The sequence below is a fragment of the Trichosurus vulpecula genome, chromosome 4 (assembly GCF_011100635.1).
Source record: "Trichosurus vulpecula isolate mTriVul1 chromosome 4, mTriVul1.pri, whole genome shotgun sequence".
NCBI lineage: Eukaryota > Metazoa > Chordata > Mammalia > Diprotodontia > Phalangeridae > Trichosurus > Trichosurus vulpecula.
The window spans coordinates 109,099,828-109,115,307 of NC_050576.1; the positions used below are offsets into that span (position 1 = coordinate 109,099,828).

Genomic DNA, 15,480 nt, shown 5'->3' on the forward strand with positions numbered 1-15,480 from the left:
TTTTGCATCCAAAAGTTTACATGTGAATCTATTGGGTGGTCACCTCTATTCGTTCTCATCAAAATTGTTTCCTTTTATATCTTTAGAATTTCACTGATGAGAGCTTTTCATTCCTCCTGGGCTAGATTCACCTAAAGGATTTTAGTACCTGGAATCCTACTTATATTTGCTCTGAACTCTTTGAAGCACAGTATCCCAAAACCTAGGGTATATTTCAGACTATCTCTAGGCTTTCCTCTCCTTCATTATTACAAATTCCAAAGATTGAATGTTTTTTCTTAAGGTTTCCACCAATTCTATTTGTCTACATTGCTATGAGAATCACAGGTCTATGTCCTATCCCCTATCCTTAAGATAATTTTTCAGTTTAGGGAGAGGTGGATTACTCCACCACGTGCAAATATGAGAATCACTAAGGGGGCCAGTTCCTGATAAATAACAGTTGAATTCCAAATAAATAGCATTCCCCAAGCTGACAGTTAAATCTAATATGTCTGTTAAGGAAGGTGGATTTTAGTGTGTACGGTGGATTTTTCTTATTCTTTCTTCGAATTCAGTTTCCCAGGCTCCATGGCCATAACAACCTCTATTTCCCAGGCTCATGGTTCAAAACATCTCTACCATGCTTGTGCAGCATTATATAATGATAAAGAATATAAACATTTGGACTTAAGTTGTAAATATCTACTACGACTGCGCAGTGGATATAACAGTGAGGTAATGTAAACTCATGAGGCTATTGCTAGCAATATGCCTTCTTTGTCTGTTACCCTATAAAGCAAGTGGACACTGGTCAAGGAGTGGGGAACCTTTGGGATTGAATGCCCAAGCTAGAATGCTGTGTGTGCCTTGAGTGGCCCCCATCAAGATTTGGGAGTAATTTGTGTTTGCCTCAACTGGGCCCCATTGAGGCTTTAGGGGAGTGCAGAAGTTGTGCCTGTCTCAATTGACCCCACTGAGATGTAGGGTAGGTGCCCCACCTTCGCGCCCCTACAAGAAGGATGATTACGGAATGCTGTAGGAGTTGGTGCTCCCATTATCAGCAACCCTTGTGAGAAGACTAGACTAGAATAAAGTAAGATTAATCCCTCTGAAGCTGTCTTCCTGTCTGACCAGATCGAGTGAACCTGTGCTAGCAGCCATCCTGTGTGCTAGTATTATCTGTCTTGCAAAGTCTAATGTTCAGAATCAGTATAAAACTAATTGGCCCATGCAACAACCAAATGTTTTTATCTTCAGACTGATTCTTGTCCCTATGCTTTCATGACACATTAGACCTTGAAACAAGGACTCAGTCTCCCACCCCTCCATGGTCACTTTCAGAAGATGACAAGACATTAAAAATGACTGGAAGTGTCAAATGCCATCTAGTGTTAAATAAAAGAGAAAAAATTCAGGAAAATAGTCATTAAGATTCAACCTGGCAAGTAAATTTTGGTAGAATACAGTTCATAGGTCAAAGCTGTGGTCTATTTATTGACTTTTGATAAAAACAAAAAGATTGTTGAGTTTGGGTGCAGTAGCTGACTGGCAGCAAAAAAAAAAAAAATTCATTGACAAACACTCCAATTCAGATTGTTTTAATTTATTCTTTCATAACAAGTCACTACATACATACATACAGCTTTCAGTTATTTAAAATCATACAACTTTATAAATAAAATCAAAGCATCTTGGCAACACCAAAGTTACATAAAAGTTATATGATGATACAAGACATTTTCCTGGTAGCAGCATATTAAAGATCTTTGTGGGGAAAACAACCTGAATTAGCCAAGTTAAAACAACAGGCAAAATTATCAATCTTCCAAAGGAAAACACTTTTAATCTAAGAAAGTGAAAGCATAGAAAATTGACTCCTGGCTTAAATTTTTCTACTGCTCTTTTAAGTCATGTTCTAAAGCAGTGACATGAGGCAGTTTTTCCTAACCAATTCCATTCATTGTTTCCTAAACCTGCACTTCTACCTGCTCTAATCTGAAAACTATAAAACAGGAAGTTTACATACTTCACTACAATTTTTTTGGTAAATACTATTTCCTAAGTATATTTCCTAACAAGAGCCAAGGCTGAATTAAGTTACTAGAAAAATTACTCCTCCCTTTCCTCCAAAGCCATCATTATTTTGCTAAGTATATGGAATTTCCTGCAATATAGTATATGGCACAGAGGTAAATTGGAAAATTAACAAGAATTAGGCTACCTGGACCTTTATGGAGCTCAAAATATGTATGTTGTACCCATTATAAAGTTTTCATATAACATTAATAGAAATCCTATGTCCTAAGATTTCCTTAAATTTAACTTGGTATTGGAAGCTATAGTCTATTATTCCTACCACTCAACTATATGTCTTCACCACTCCTTAACCTACACTTGGTATGATTTTGCCTTTTAAAAAAGGGCAGAAATATAAAAAGGCATCACAATAAACACTTAGATGTAACTTTATGCTTTAATTGGAAATTTTTCCACATATGGACCTTACTCAGCAACTAACCACTGAGAGAGATGGGTGGTACAACACAAAAATTATTGCTCTCCTGATGGCCTGAAATACTCATCTGAAAAGCATTATTCAACAAGTATTACGAATTCATCCATCCAGACCAAATTCTCTTTTGTTTTGGTAGCAATCATACTTCTTCCTTCACTGACCCCCTTTTAAGAATAAGCTAACCTTTAAACTCACACTCACTGAAGACCTTAATTAGCACCCATGCAAAATTACAATCAATGAAATGTTTTCAAATTAAATGCTGATGATTTGGTAAACAAAAATAGTTTGATTTCATTTATCAAGAGGGGAAAAACTTTTTCAACAAATGCGTTATCTATCATTTAACATACTAAAATTGGTGTGTAAAAGATAGAGAGCAGTCCTCTGAGTCAGGAGGACCTGAGTTTAATTCTTTCCTGACATATATTCACTGTGTGACCTTGGACAAGTCGTTAAAATTCCTAAGTGCTCCCAGGCAATGCTTTAAGACTATAAATTATAGACTGATTGGTAAAGAAAGGCAATTCCTTACAGTGATGAAATCAAAAGTGTAGACCAAAAAAAATCCGGACAACTCTACCCACCTCCCCCAATCCCCTTCACAATCAAAAATTCTGCATGCTTTGTAAACTGGATGCTTAAAAATTATTGCCAAAGTACTATTTGCAGCAATTAAATAGATGATTCAGCATATCCTGTCCCCTATCTTTAAATTAACTTCAATTCCCAAATTTATTCAAAACCTTAGTCAGGATTTCATAGCTTATTCAAATGAATGTTTGTTTCACTTTTATTTATAGGTATTAAAAGACACAGTGTCTATAAATAAAATGGAACTTTCAAGTCCATTAATTTCTGAATCCCTCCCAGCCCCCTCCTACAAAAGACCTTTTTTTTACTTAGCTTTAAAAAAGAATAAAGATTTTAATAATCTATTCTTTTCAGAACAGTTCCCTCAGCTGTCTGCACTGTAAGAATAAACTTGAATACTGTATTGTAAAAAGATACATGAACAATCACATTATAGTAGTGTATTAAGAAACATTTTGAATGCTAAGAGAACAGCATGCTCCTAATAGCTACTGAAATGGAATGTTAACACAATAATAGAATGTTGTATTACTGAAATACAATGCATAGTGGCAGAAGAAAAGAGCTGATTACTGGCAGCTCAACACATACATTTATTGGTTTTAATAAGCATCTTGGAGGGTGCTATATAACACGTAAACTTTGTTTCACAAGTTTTAAAGTGCTGCAAATAATTACCAGGTGTGATTCTCAATATATGAAAACTGTTCATGAAGGCCACATGATTATAGTTTAAAAATTTTTCTCATCTCACTTCAACCTGTACCTTTCCCATTATAATTAATTAGAAGGATTTTTTTTTTTTAAAAAAAGGTTTAGTGCAGGCATGCAATAAATTTCATGAAAACTTTGAAATAAACATGCTAGCCAGGTGAACTTGTCAAATACCCATATTACAGGCTCTATAAAACATGGAGGACAGTCAGCACAGTGAGGTATACATGGAAATATTGAAGGCATACAAAGTGAGACAGCTAGATTGTAGTGGAAAGAACAGTGAATTTGGAATTATGATTTGGGTTTGAATCCAACTATCACTTGTGACCTTGGAAAATACCCTTTAACTCTCATCTGTAAAATGAGGGACTAGATGATCTCTAAGATTCCCTTTGAACATTAAATTCTATGATCTCTATGATCCTTTGAGAGAAAGTAACGTCACTTACTCCCTAGAAACGGGGCAGAGTGACTGCCTATTGCTGGGATTTGAGCCCCCATAAAATAAAGAAATATATAACTATACCAACATTCACTAGAGCTGCCAAGCTGGAATCACTGAAAAGAAAATTCTAAATCAAGGCAGCATTAGCTGGCATTTCAATACTATCCTTCCAATAACTCCAATTTTTCAGTGAGGAAGAAAATTCAAATCAAGAGCTAAGGGTGGAAAAATCAAGTTCTCAAGTAATCAACTATTACCTAACAAGGGTTATTACTAGTTATTATCTATACCTAACAGGAGCTATTACTAGTTATTATCTTTAGATAATAGATCACAAAATTGTGAGAATGAAAGATTAATATCAGTGATAATTATTCCATGTAGGCAGCACTGTAGCTAATCACTGAATTCAAAAGCAAAGTAAATGAGAGTAGTTATTCCCACCTAGCTTCTAAAGCTAAAGGTCTTCCAATTCAATATGGAAATTGAGTGAATGGGACAATCCCTACTGAGTCCAAGTGCAAACAGAACAGAACATAGTTTCTTCTAAATTCCTTTGAAGTAGCTAAATCAGAAGATTTTCAAGGTTTTACAACACTCAAGTTTATTCAGACTAAGAGGTCAATTTAGTCAAGTATCAGCACACTCACAAAATCTTAAATTTAAAATAACTTACAAGCTTGATTTTAGAACAAAAATTTAGGGACTTAAATTCATACTAACAGAAGTGGAATGAAGTTGGAATAGTACTTCATCATGAATTTTCTAGGTATACGATGCCACTTAAGTCACAATAGTGTTAAATTTTGGCAAATGATTACCAATGAAAATCCTAACAATTCTCAGTTATCAGTTCCCAATTTATATGATTAGATAGCCTAAACAGAAGATTTAAAAGTTTAAAATATGAAAACAAAGTTCCCTGAATAAATATTTGACATATGGTATGAAAAAAGTAATAACTTAACATGTAAACAAAATCCCTTGAATTTAATATCTGTGCAATATCAGCAAAGAGTTCTTTTGCTTTCCATTTTGTTAAAATAATCTATTGTCCGTACAACACAGGATCAAAATTCAGAGTGATCAGAATTTAAACTAAGGCAGAAAACATCAACTTGTCTCAGTCTAAATCTAAAAGGTCTGGAGGCAAATGCTTTAGGCCTGACATCTGTCATCATCAGAAAGTAAAAAATAAGTTTTCTGACAGAAAAGTGATGCATGGTTGTATAAGAAGCCTTAATCTAAAAATGAATGCTGATGATACAATTCTAAATTGCTTGGTTACAACATTTATTACTCTAATTAGGTTTCTTAGAGAACTAAGATGAATTCACAAATAATCAACAACAACACAAGCCAGAAGACAAATAGATGGAGGTTTCACACCATTTTCAGTTGTATGGACTATGACATAATTCACAAGTGCTGTTTTTGTTGTTAAGGCTCAGTAAAATAGAAAAAAAAGAACACTTTTAAGACTTTTACTAATCTTAAGAGCAACTTATACCTTGAAAGAGCTATACAAACAAAAGGTACTCAATTTTTAAAAGTATTCAAGCACATTTTGTTAATTATTCCTCAAATAAAGTCAACTTTTCCTAAATTTTCCACTAAAATTTAAGCATTATTGGGACAGGGGTACCTAACACAGTGTCTTGCACATAATAGATGCTTAATAACTGGTTGCTGAATTGTTTTCAATGTCAATCTTAAACTTTCACCCTAAGAACTCAAAAAGTAATTCTCTAATTCAAAATATCAACCCAAAAAATGTGCTTAAGGAGACATTTAAGTGCTTTCAGTTAAAATATGCAATTAGTTTGCCAGACCCTTAACTACACCCAGACAGATCAAGATTATTATTACAAGAATTTCAAAAACATTAAACCTCACGAGGTTGTACACTGTTATATTCGTTTTGATTTAACATCCCTGATCATAAGTAGAATTATGAAAGAGGTAGTAGACAACTTTACCTAGGAGATCTTTATCAAAGCTGAGTTTCTGAGAGGGTGCCTAGTTGATTTAGTCCAACAAGCAAAAGGGCACACAACTAATGTGAAGAACAAGGAAAACTCTGAGACAGCTCAGTAAGACAAGGATTTGGTAATGTTTCTATATTTCAGAAACAACAGCCTACTTTTCCCCTCCAAAACAACCTAGTCACCATCACTCTAAGTACCTCAAAATTGTTCCAAAGGCAAAATGAGAAATAAGATGGAAATTTTAAAATGCTAGTCTGCTGAAATTAGACCTGGCTTAAGGGCATTGTTTTTCAGTGGTGATAAGGCTAGCAATAATTCAACATTTGTAGGCCGGTCTGTTTAACGAGAAAACAAATACTACTTAAATGAGGAATAGCCATTACAATAAAAATCCAAACCTTACCAGGTCACTTCAGCTTAAAAAAAATTCAAAAGATAGAGATAGTATAAATAAAAAAACGAGAAATTAAACACGCACAAGATAAAAAAAAACCAAAACAAACAACTCTTGCAAAGTTTGAGTACTCAAATTTCAAGGAACTTCAATTAAAACTGGGTTTTTTTAAAGCTATGCTTAATTTTAAAATCTTATCCAATAAGTTATTAGCTAATAAAAACTAAGTTAAAACAAGCATACTGGTCTTTTAAAGCTGCAGTCAGCTCCTTCACCATAGTTATGAAATTAGGCACCTTATCCTTTACATTCTACTTCTATATACTATAAATCTTAAACAGGGCACTGTCAGATTCAATTTCTGAGTTAATACTCACAGGAAGTAGTTACCATCCCTGTAGAAACAGCTTATGTAATGTATTTATACCTTGCAAAGTACTTGCATGAAAAGTCTACCAACTTTCAGCATAAAATCAGGTTGACCACCCTGCACGTCATTCAAGAAATTGCTCCTCAGTGGGAGTCATAATTTAGAAATGAGTTTTGTTTTCAAACTCCGTGTTATTCAAAGGTCTAAGCTGCTCTAGATACTGTTGTGTGTATATGCAGTGGTATCACATGAAGCCTTCCATATTACCCCCAAATGTGCCAGGTGTACTCTTCCATCAGTTAATGCTGCTCAGTGCTAGCTTGTAGGAATAACTCTCTTCAGGCTAGTGTCAGGGCATCACTCACTGTCACACCTGGCAGGAAGAGAGCATGTATCACCACTGTAGACACAGATCTGTAAACTTGCACACTAATTTTAATCTTAACAAGGAATCCTAGTGTCTTCATTGTCTTAAGTAAAAAGGGTGTTTCAAGCATTATGTCCTTTTGTCTTTTAGGTTTACAGAGAGCTTATTGGAAAACCCAGAGCCTTCTGGATGAGTGAGGTAGTAGACAATGCTTCCTCCTGCATAGATCACACCTCTCCAAAGTTGGTATGGCCCGTCTCCTTGGCATGTTCCCTTGCTTCTGCTTGTCCAGTTAACCCCTTTTGGCACACCATGCATCTCAGGGTGAATCGGTTTACATCAGTAAACTGCCTCTTTCTTCTAGCTTCATCTGCCAGTTCCAATGCTTGCGCAAGAACAATGTCATCATTGGAGGAAAAGATGGTCAAAGGAGGGCTGTCTGGGTCAGGGAAGTTTCGCTGAAGTGGATCATAGTGGATGCCATCATAAATTAGTAGTACCCTTTTGGGGTAACCAGCGTCTTCCCCAAAGCGGTCGATTCTGACTGTCTGAGTGTCCACTACACAAATTTCGCACTGATAAAACTTTGACAAAATGGATATCTCAATAGCTCCTCCCCAAGTGTCGTCCCTTCTAATCCAGTCACAGTACTCTTGATTTGTTTTTCCCAATAATGCCTCACAGTAGAATTCTGGATCACTTGCTACTATCTCTGCTATGAGATTTCGCATCTCAGGGGCACAAGCTGGATCCAAAACTCCCCCTTCTACTACATAGTACACACTGGTGAAAAGGCAGGAGTTATCTGCTGGGACCACTGTTCTGGTAAGCACAGGCAAAACTTCCCTGAATGAAGTATGAGCACCATGTTTTGAAAGTGCAGAAGATGAAGTCTTATGCTTGGTTTTGTCCTCTTCAATGATCAGGGTATCACCTGTTAAAAATAAAGCACATCCAGAACTGCAAAGGAATGTTTAGATGAAATACGGCTGACTAGCCAGTCTGTAAATTAAAAAAGGAATTAAACTATGTTATGGATAAAACAACTTTGTAAAAGTGACCAATAAGCATTCATTCCTTTCTGTATCTTCCTTAGGTTACTGCTATTTTGTTTTAATTCATATTGCCTCCCAACTTAACCAGGGGAATCTAGCTGAACCTCGACGCCATTTATGGATTATATGAGAAAGGATCCAGAGCAAACATTTGTGACAGGATCTACAACTTCATCAGTGCGTGAGGCAACCAGGCAGCAAAGCATCTGGGGTAGAGTTAAGAAAACCTGAGTTCAAATCCAGTCACCTACTAGCTGTGTGACCCTGGGGCAAGTCAGTTAACCTGTTTGGCTCGGTTTCTTCATCTGTAAAATGGGGATAACAATAGCATTCTACCTCCTAGGGGGGCTGTTGTGAGGATCAAATGACATAAAACTGTAAAGCACTTAACAAAGAGCCCGGCACACAGTGTTATATAAATCTTCGTGGGTATTCACTCAATGGATGCAGATTACAACTCCTCTGAAATTTAAGAGATATTCTAAGAGTTGCTGAAACCAAAAAATTTGTCAGCCTGAAGCCAACCTGGTAATAAGCTTCTCTGAATTCAGCCAGGCTGGTCCTCACAACTACTACAGCAAGTTAGGCTATTCCTGGGGGAATACTCAAAGCCTTCCTAGGCTGGCAAAACCTGTCAGAAATGGTACTTTGCTGGCAGACCTTTTAAGAATCCCGGGTCACCTCCTGATGAGACATCAGAGTAGGAAGCATCTAAAGTCCCTTCTAACTCAGAATCTGTTATTCTACAACTTATTAAAACCAAACCAGAGAAGCAAAAATTTAAATTAAATTTAAAATTCTTAATGTAGGCCACTAGGGGGTGTGCTGACAAGCAAGCAATCGACTACTATGTTTACGTTTCTGGAGTTTTTGACACCACAGCGATAAGGTGCTAATTAGAGAAGTTGCTCTTCAAGTTTTAGGTGTCAACAGAGATGATTGCTACAGGTTGGAGCGGAAGAAGGCTATTAAGAGGGGCTTAAAAAGTTATTGTGTTAAAACTAAACTTAAAATAACCTAGTACCTATACGTATGGATATAGAAAATGACTTAAACTTGGAGATTTGGGGCAGAGCAGAGCACGGTCTCTCCCCCCAGCCCTCTCCTCCCCCCTCATCTCCTTCTCCCCTTTTCGGGGGTTGGGGGTGTCACAAGCTGGCAAAGGGAGGGAGAACTGTGGGACCTGGTCCACGAAAAGATGCTCAGCGAAGGAAAAGGGAGCAGGAGAAAGCTCCTCACACCCGCAACATTCTGGGGAAGGAGAGAGAATGAATGAGCTGCGATCCAGCGGCCCCACCGTTCAGGTGGGCACACCGGAGGGGAGGGTCAGCTCTGCCCCGGCGCCCTCGGGGCACCCGGCTCGGCCCTCAGTTTTCTCACCTGCCAAACAGGCCACGAGCATCCCAGGCCCCGGCTCCCAGGACCGCACTAGGGGCAGCCGCGAGTCCTGGGCGAGGGTCCTGGGCTGGGGCCTGCGGCTGGAGTGTCCCCGCGCCCCTGCCCGCCCGCGGGAGCGCTCCTGCCAGGGCCTGGACTCCGAGCCCCGGCCCTCCTCTCCTCCTCCTCCTCCCCTTCGGGGGTCCTTACCTGACTGGATGGGCAGGTCCCCCAGCACGGTCTCCCCGTTGCTGAGGTCCAGGCACTCAGGAGGGTAGCCGACGAGGATCCGCTGCCCGCCGGGGGCGATCCCGGTGACGGCGGCTATCTGGCCCTCGAGCTCCCGGACGCGAGACCGGCTCGAGAGGCCCTGCAGGACGTGGGTGCCGTTCTTGGCCTTGCAGCGGAGCCGCCACATCGCGTCCGCCCGCCCGCCGGACACCTCCCGGGGCCTGCCTGGGACACAGCCGGACGGAGGGAGACGCCGCCGCCGGGGCAACCGGCCGGCGGATGGAAACTAAAATGGTCGCCCCTCGCCGGGATAAACATCGCGAGAAGTCGCCACGCCCCCTTTCCCCGCCCTCCTGAGGGGCATGGGCTCGCGAGACTTCCGCTGGCCGGGTCGGAACCCTCTTAGAAGATAGGCCAGTCTTAAAGGGGCAACACCCTTTTCTCTCCCACGCTCCTGCTCCCCAGCCCTCCTCCATCCTAGGATGCTCTACAGGTTGGATGACCCCGGGAACCACGAACGTGTCCTGGCGGTCAGCCCTCAGCGAAGGCGTGGATTTTCGAGGGGCGGCGGCCGGAGGACACGCTCACTCAATGGATTGGAATGCCCCTTCGCACTTGCTAAGAGGTCAGAACCGGACCATAACGACATCTGACACTTAGTGAGTAGGAACGAAAAGAATCTGCAGATGGAGAACAAAGGGAGGGGTGAGCTGTCCAGAATCCTTCATTGGGGCGGGTGGCTGTCCCAAACACTGACTCACCCGCTCTAAGTGACTAAAGGATTCTTTAAACCTCAATGCAGGGTAAACAGCACGAGGTAATTTGTCACCTGTAAAGGGAACCCGTGGGAGGTCAGGATCAGTCCCAGAAGCCCAAGTGTAACTTGTAAAGAACAAAAGCACACGTTGCAGATAACGATAATAACAATTTTCATACGTGGCACTTTAATTTTTTTAAAGTGGTTTACACACATTACAATAATAGCTCCAATAAAATACATGTATATATGCATATACATACATACATACATAATATATGTACTCAAATACTTTGTGCCAAGCACTGTGCTGAGTGCTTTATAATTATTATCTCATTTAATTCTCACAACAGCCTTGAGAAGTAAGGGCTGTTATCTCCATTTTACAGAGTTTATGTGACTTGCATAGATCACATAGCTCATAGTCATTGAGGCCACATTTGAACTCATGTCTTTTGGATTTTGGGCCTTTCGTTTTATCTACTGCACTGCCTACCAGCTTAGGTACTGCCTTGGATCAGGCAAGATAGAAAATAGTAATATTTTATTATAATATGTCATATTGTAGCATGTAAATAATGTGATATATCACAATACAATATTAATATTATACACTTCATCATAATGTGTATATGTTATATAATAATTTGAACTCGGGTGTTTCTGACTCCAGGCCCAGCACTCTATCCACTGTGCTACCTTGCTATATCATCATTATCATCATGTTATAATGTCATAAATTAATAGTGTATATAGAATTATCTATTATACATCACCCACATATAAGTATTATGCAAATATATAAAACATGAACATATTTACTTATATAATACGTAACTATACCATGTATATATAAATATTGACTAATATAGCTATTGTATGTTATATATTTATTAATGTCAATTTATTGTTGAATACTATATTATATACTATTATACATTATATATGTTTTATATCAATCGTATATATTATATAATAACATTACAGATTTATATTATATGTTAATAGTATATATAGTATATTTACACTATTCTATATATAGTACATGTATAGTATATAGTGTATATATAGTAACATAAATATATTATTTGTTATATAATATATACTGTTAGTAATAATAAGTTATGATCATCATTATAATTATGCAGCTAGATAGTATGATGCATAGTGCACTGGACCTGGAATTAGGAAGACCTGAGTTCCAATTCAGCCTCAAACTCTTACAAGCTGTATGACCCTGGGCAAGTCACTTAGATTCTCTCTGCTTTGTTTCTTCATCTGCAAAACTGGGACAAAAATACAACCAAACTTCCAGGATTTTGGCGGGGGTTTGAATGAGACGACATGTGTAAAAAGCTTTACAAATCTTAAAGTACTATGAAAATGCTGGCTATTATTATTATCCCATTTCACATATGAGAAAAACTGGGGTTGTAGAAATAAAGTAACCTGTCTATAGTCACACAGCTACTAAGTATCAGAGGTAAAATTTAAAACCTAATCTCCTAGAGTTCAAATTCAATGTGCTGTTTGCTATTAATTACATGCTTTGCACTTTAATCAAGCCACAAGCATTTTTTAAAATATAGCTCTTACTATATACAAGGCTGTGTATTAGGTAGTAGCAACACAAAACCATCAGTGAAACAGTCCTTGCCTGAGATGACCTTATATTCTTTTGGGTTGAGACAGCAAGCTCACACAGAAATACAATGTCCATACAGGATAAATACATAGTAACTGGATGGGAGACACTAACAGTTGGGATAATGAGGAAAGCTGTGTGGCATGTAGCACTTGAGCTGTGTTTTGAAGGAAACTTAAAGATTAAGGGGAGGTGAAAGAGAGCAGAGAGTGTTTTCCAGGCACCAGGCAGAATGCAAAGGCAGAGTGACAAGGATCTGTGAGGAACAGCAGGCAGTTGACAAATAATAACTTGCAGAGCCAGGATTCTCATTCAGGTCTTCTGATGCCCAAGTCCAGTACTTCCTATAGCTACTACATGAGACCTTTCATTCAAAAAAGAGTTTTAAAAATGTGTACTAGATACAAAGACCAGGAACTAAGGATACGAAAAATGAAAAATTACACAGTCCCTGCCCTCGATGACATTAAGATCCAATAGTGGAGAGGGCAAACAAGAGGTATAAAAATAAATATGATACAAAGGGAAATGTCAAGAGGATAAAGGAGAGACCCAGACAGAATGCTCTAAGAACTTCCATTCCACAGCTCTTCCCTTGGACCTATGGTGGTCCCACAGCAGCAAGTCTCAGAATTAAAGGTGGGTGTATCGTGAATACTGTTTGGCACAGGGTGTATCCCACATATTATAAAAAGCGACTATTCCTACAAAACACAGCAATAAGCTATTTTCTTGGGGCTCACAAACATATCCTGTTGAGAAATGCCTCTTCGATTCCTAGCATTTTGGATGGCCCTTCTACATTCTCCTCAACTCTTGAGACCTTGGTCTCTAGTTGGATAAAATACCTCATCCAGTTTCCAAAACTTGATACTAACTGAAAGCTAAGGGTTCGGAGTTCTTATTGGTCAAAAGTACCGTTGGTTTAGTGTGCCAGTCTAGCATGCAAGCCTGACTCTGGCAAAAGTCAGTGGAGAACGTAGAAGATGGAAAGCAAGTGGGAAATTGGATGCATGGGGTCTTTGGTTCTACGATGCTGGGGGGACTGGCCATGAACCCTCTTACATAGGAGACTACAGCCCGAGAACGGAACATTTCAAGGGCATCTTAGGAACATGAAGACCATCCCATGCTCGTGTAGATCTCGTCTTAACAAAGCCCCTTCCCCAAACCACATTTAATGTACAGGAACTTTTTTTGAGAGAATTCTATTGGGACACTGGAACAAAAGAGTTAATATCAGACCACACCCTCAGAGGACATCTGTTTAATTTATTTCATTGAGGAGTGGGCTGCCTTGTGTTCTCGCGAGATTTTAAAGAAACTTGCCTTTTCAATAGCTGCAGCTCCGGGTTGCTCGGCAACGGGGTAGCCAATCCTCCGCCCTGCTAGGTAACCCGAGGGCATATAATCCGTCCTCTCCACGTCCCCTCCTCCCTGGAGTTGGCGTCATCATTTCCAGCAAGAGCACAGCCCCCTGAGACTCTGCAGGCTCAGATTGGCCAACTGTAGGTTCCAGGTGAAGGCGCGCACAAGGGGGTGGGGTCACGGAGTAGGCGGGACTAAGCGGGCAGTTGATTTGAATGTGATTTGCATGCCTGGCCCCTGCCCGCGGTGCGGTTGGGTTCCCTCCTGGGGGACTCTCTGGTCCTAGGCTGGGATCACAAGGTGAGGAGTTGCTGCGCAGCGCCTAGGATGGATGCGGCCTGGGGCTGGGCGGGATGAGGGGCGGTCGATGCATTAGGTTAAGAACCTGGAGGATGATAAATCAGGGAGCCCTTGTGCCGGGTGCATTGCAGGCTGCGGGGAATATTTAGATGCCGGCAACCCTGGAGGTACCTGAGAGTGTAGAAGGAAGGAGAATCTTGAAGGCCGTGCGGGGACTGTGAAAGCGTCTTAAAGAAGCAAACACCTCCTTATCCGACCCTTTCCTGGCAGTCTAGTTGCGGGCGTGGGGGTGGGGACGCAGGTGGGGAGGAGTCCGGAGTAAGGAGGAGAAAGCACCCAGTTTCTAGTGAAGGATCAACCTTTGTCCAGCAGTATCATATTGGGAAAGTCAATTAAGCTCCGTGGGCCTCAGTTTATACTTAAAATCTAGAAATTCCTTCTTGCCCCAGGAGCATTGGTGATGAGTTGTGTGGGTGACCTGGGTTGGAGACGGTGTTAGGAACCCAGGAGGACGAGTAGCATATTGAAGCTGTCTTGGCTTCCTGTTAGTTACCCACTGTTTTCCTCTTACGGACCGGCTTCCTGCTCACAGAGACTTTCCCACCTAACATTTCTTTCAGGACCTCCAGTGAGTATGTATTTGATGCTTTGGATTTCTTACTTGCTAATTGCTTAGGTCTCTGGTTTTCCCCTCATGAGTATGGTTAGGGTGGTGGTGGTATGTATCTTGCTCCTTCCCTTCCCTCACCTACCTCCTCTCTTGTCTCTTCCAGAAGCTCTCCGGGCCTCGAGTCACTGAACTGCCATGTCTGGGAATCCGGTGCCAACCCCAGAACAGAACAGTCATGTTCTACAGGCTACTAATCTTAGGCAGTCAGAGAAGAAGTGCTGTGAGTACTGGGGAATAATACCTTTCCAGTTTACAGCCTTTGCGCCTCACAACACCCCTGATTTTCAGGAAACTGAAAATCAGACAGGTTGTGAATCATAGTCACAGTAGATATCAGAGCTGGGGCCCAGCTACGTCCCCTGAGTTCAAGTTGAGTGGTCTTTCCAGTGGGGACCCCCCCCCCCCTTGATAATGGGGAGGGAAATGTATGTATAATGTATATGATATATAGATACATATATGTAAAATAATGCATGTAAAGTCCCTTAAAGTGATTTACAAATGTTGGTGATCAGATTTTGTTGGTATACAGCCTGAGAACACCAATGCTGTCCCAGGGGTGAGCTTTTTGTGGTCAAAGTTGGAGACTTTTCCCTGCTTCTGACACAATGTCCAAAACAGAAATCATTCTTTCTTCCTCCCCTCAAACCCTCTCCCCTCTTCCAAAAATCCCTGTTACTATTAAGGACCCCACCTAGGATTGCA

General features: G+C 40.3%; 2 protein-coding genes across 6 annotated transcripts in view; one reads left to right on the forward strand and one right to left on the reverse strand.

Annotated features, from left to right (window-relative positions):
• Positions 1–1,569: 1,569 nt before the first annotated feature.
• On the reverse strand, positions 1,570–10,353 carry YOD1 (YOD1 deubiquitinase). The gene is given in 3 exon segments (XM_036754933.1): positions 1,570–8,306; positions 10,015–10,243; positions 10,246–10,353. Coding segments are annotated over 3 exon segments (1,044 nt in total). The 3' UTR covers positions 1,570–7,599.
• A 37-nt stretch (positions 10,354–10,390) lies between these two features.
• The window catches only part of PFKFB2 (6-phosphofructo-2-kinase/fructose-2,6-biphosphatase 2), a 41,947-nt gene continuing 36,857 nt past the window's right edge, over positions 10,391–15,480 (forward strand). For 3 of the 5 annotated variants that reach the window (XM_036754931.1, XM_036754930.1, XM_036754932.1), the window contains exons 1-2: positions 14,519–14,733; positions 14,879–14,995. In XM_036754931.1, the coding sequence (XP_036610826.1) occupies positions 14,911–14,995 (85 nt within the window). In that variant the 5' untranslated portion in view covers positions 14,519–14,733; positions 14,879–14,910. Of the gene's footprint in view, positions 10,695–14,518; positions 14,734–14,878; positions 14,996–15,480 lie in introns of those variants that run through there. The other 2 variants (XM_036754928.1, XM_036754929.1) reach the window with 2 other exon arrangements.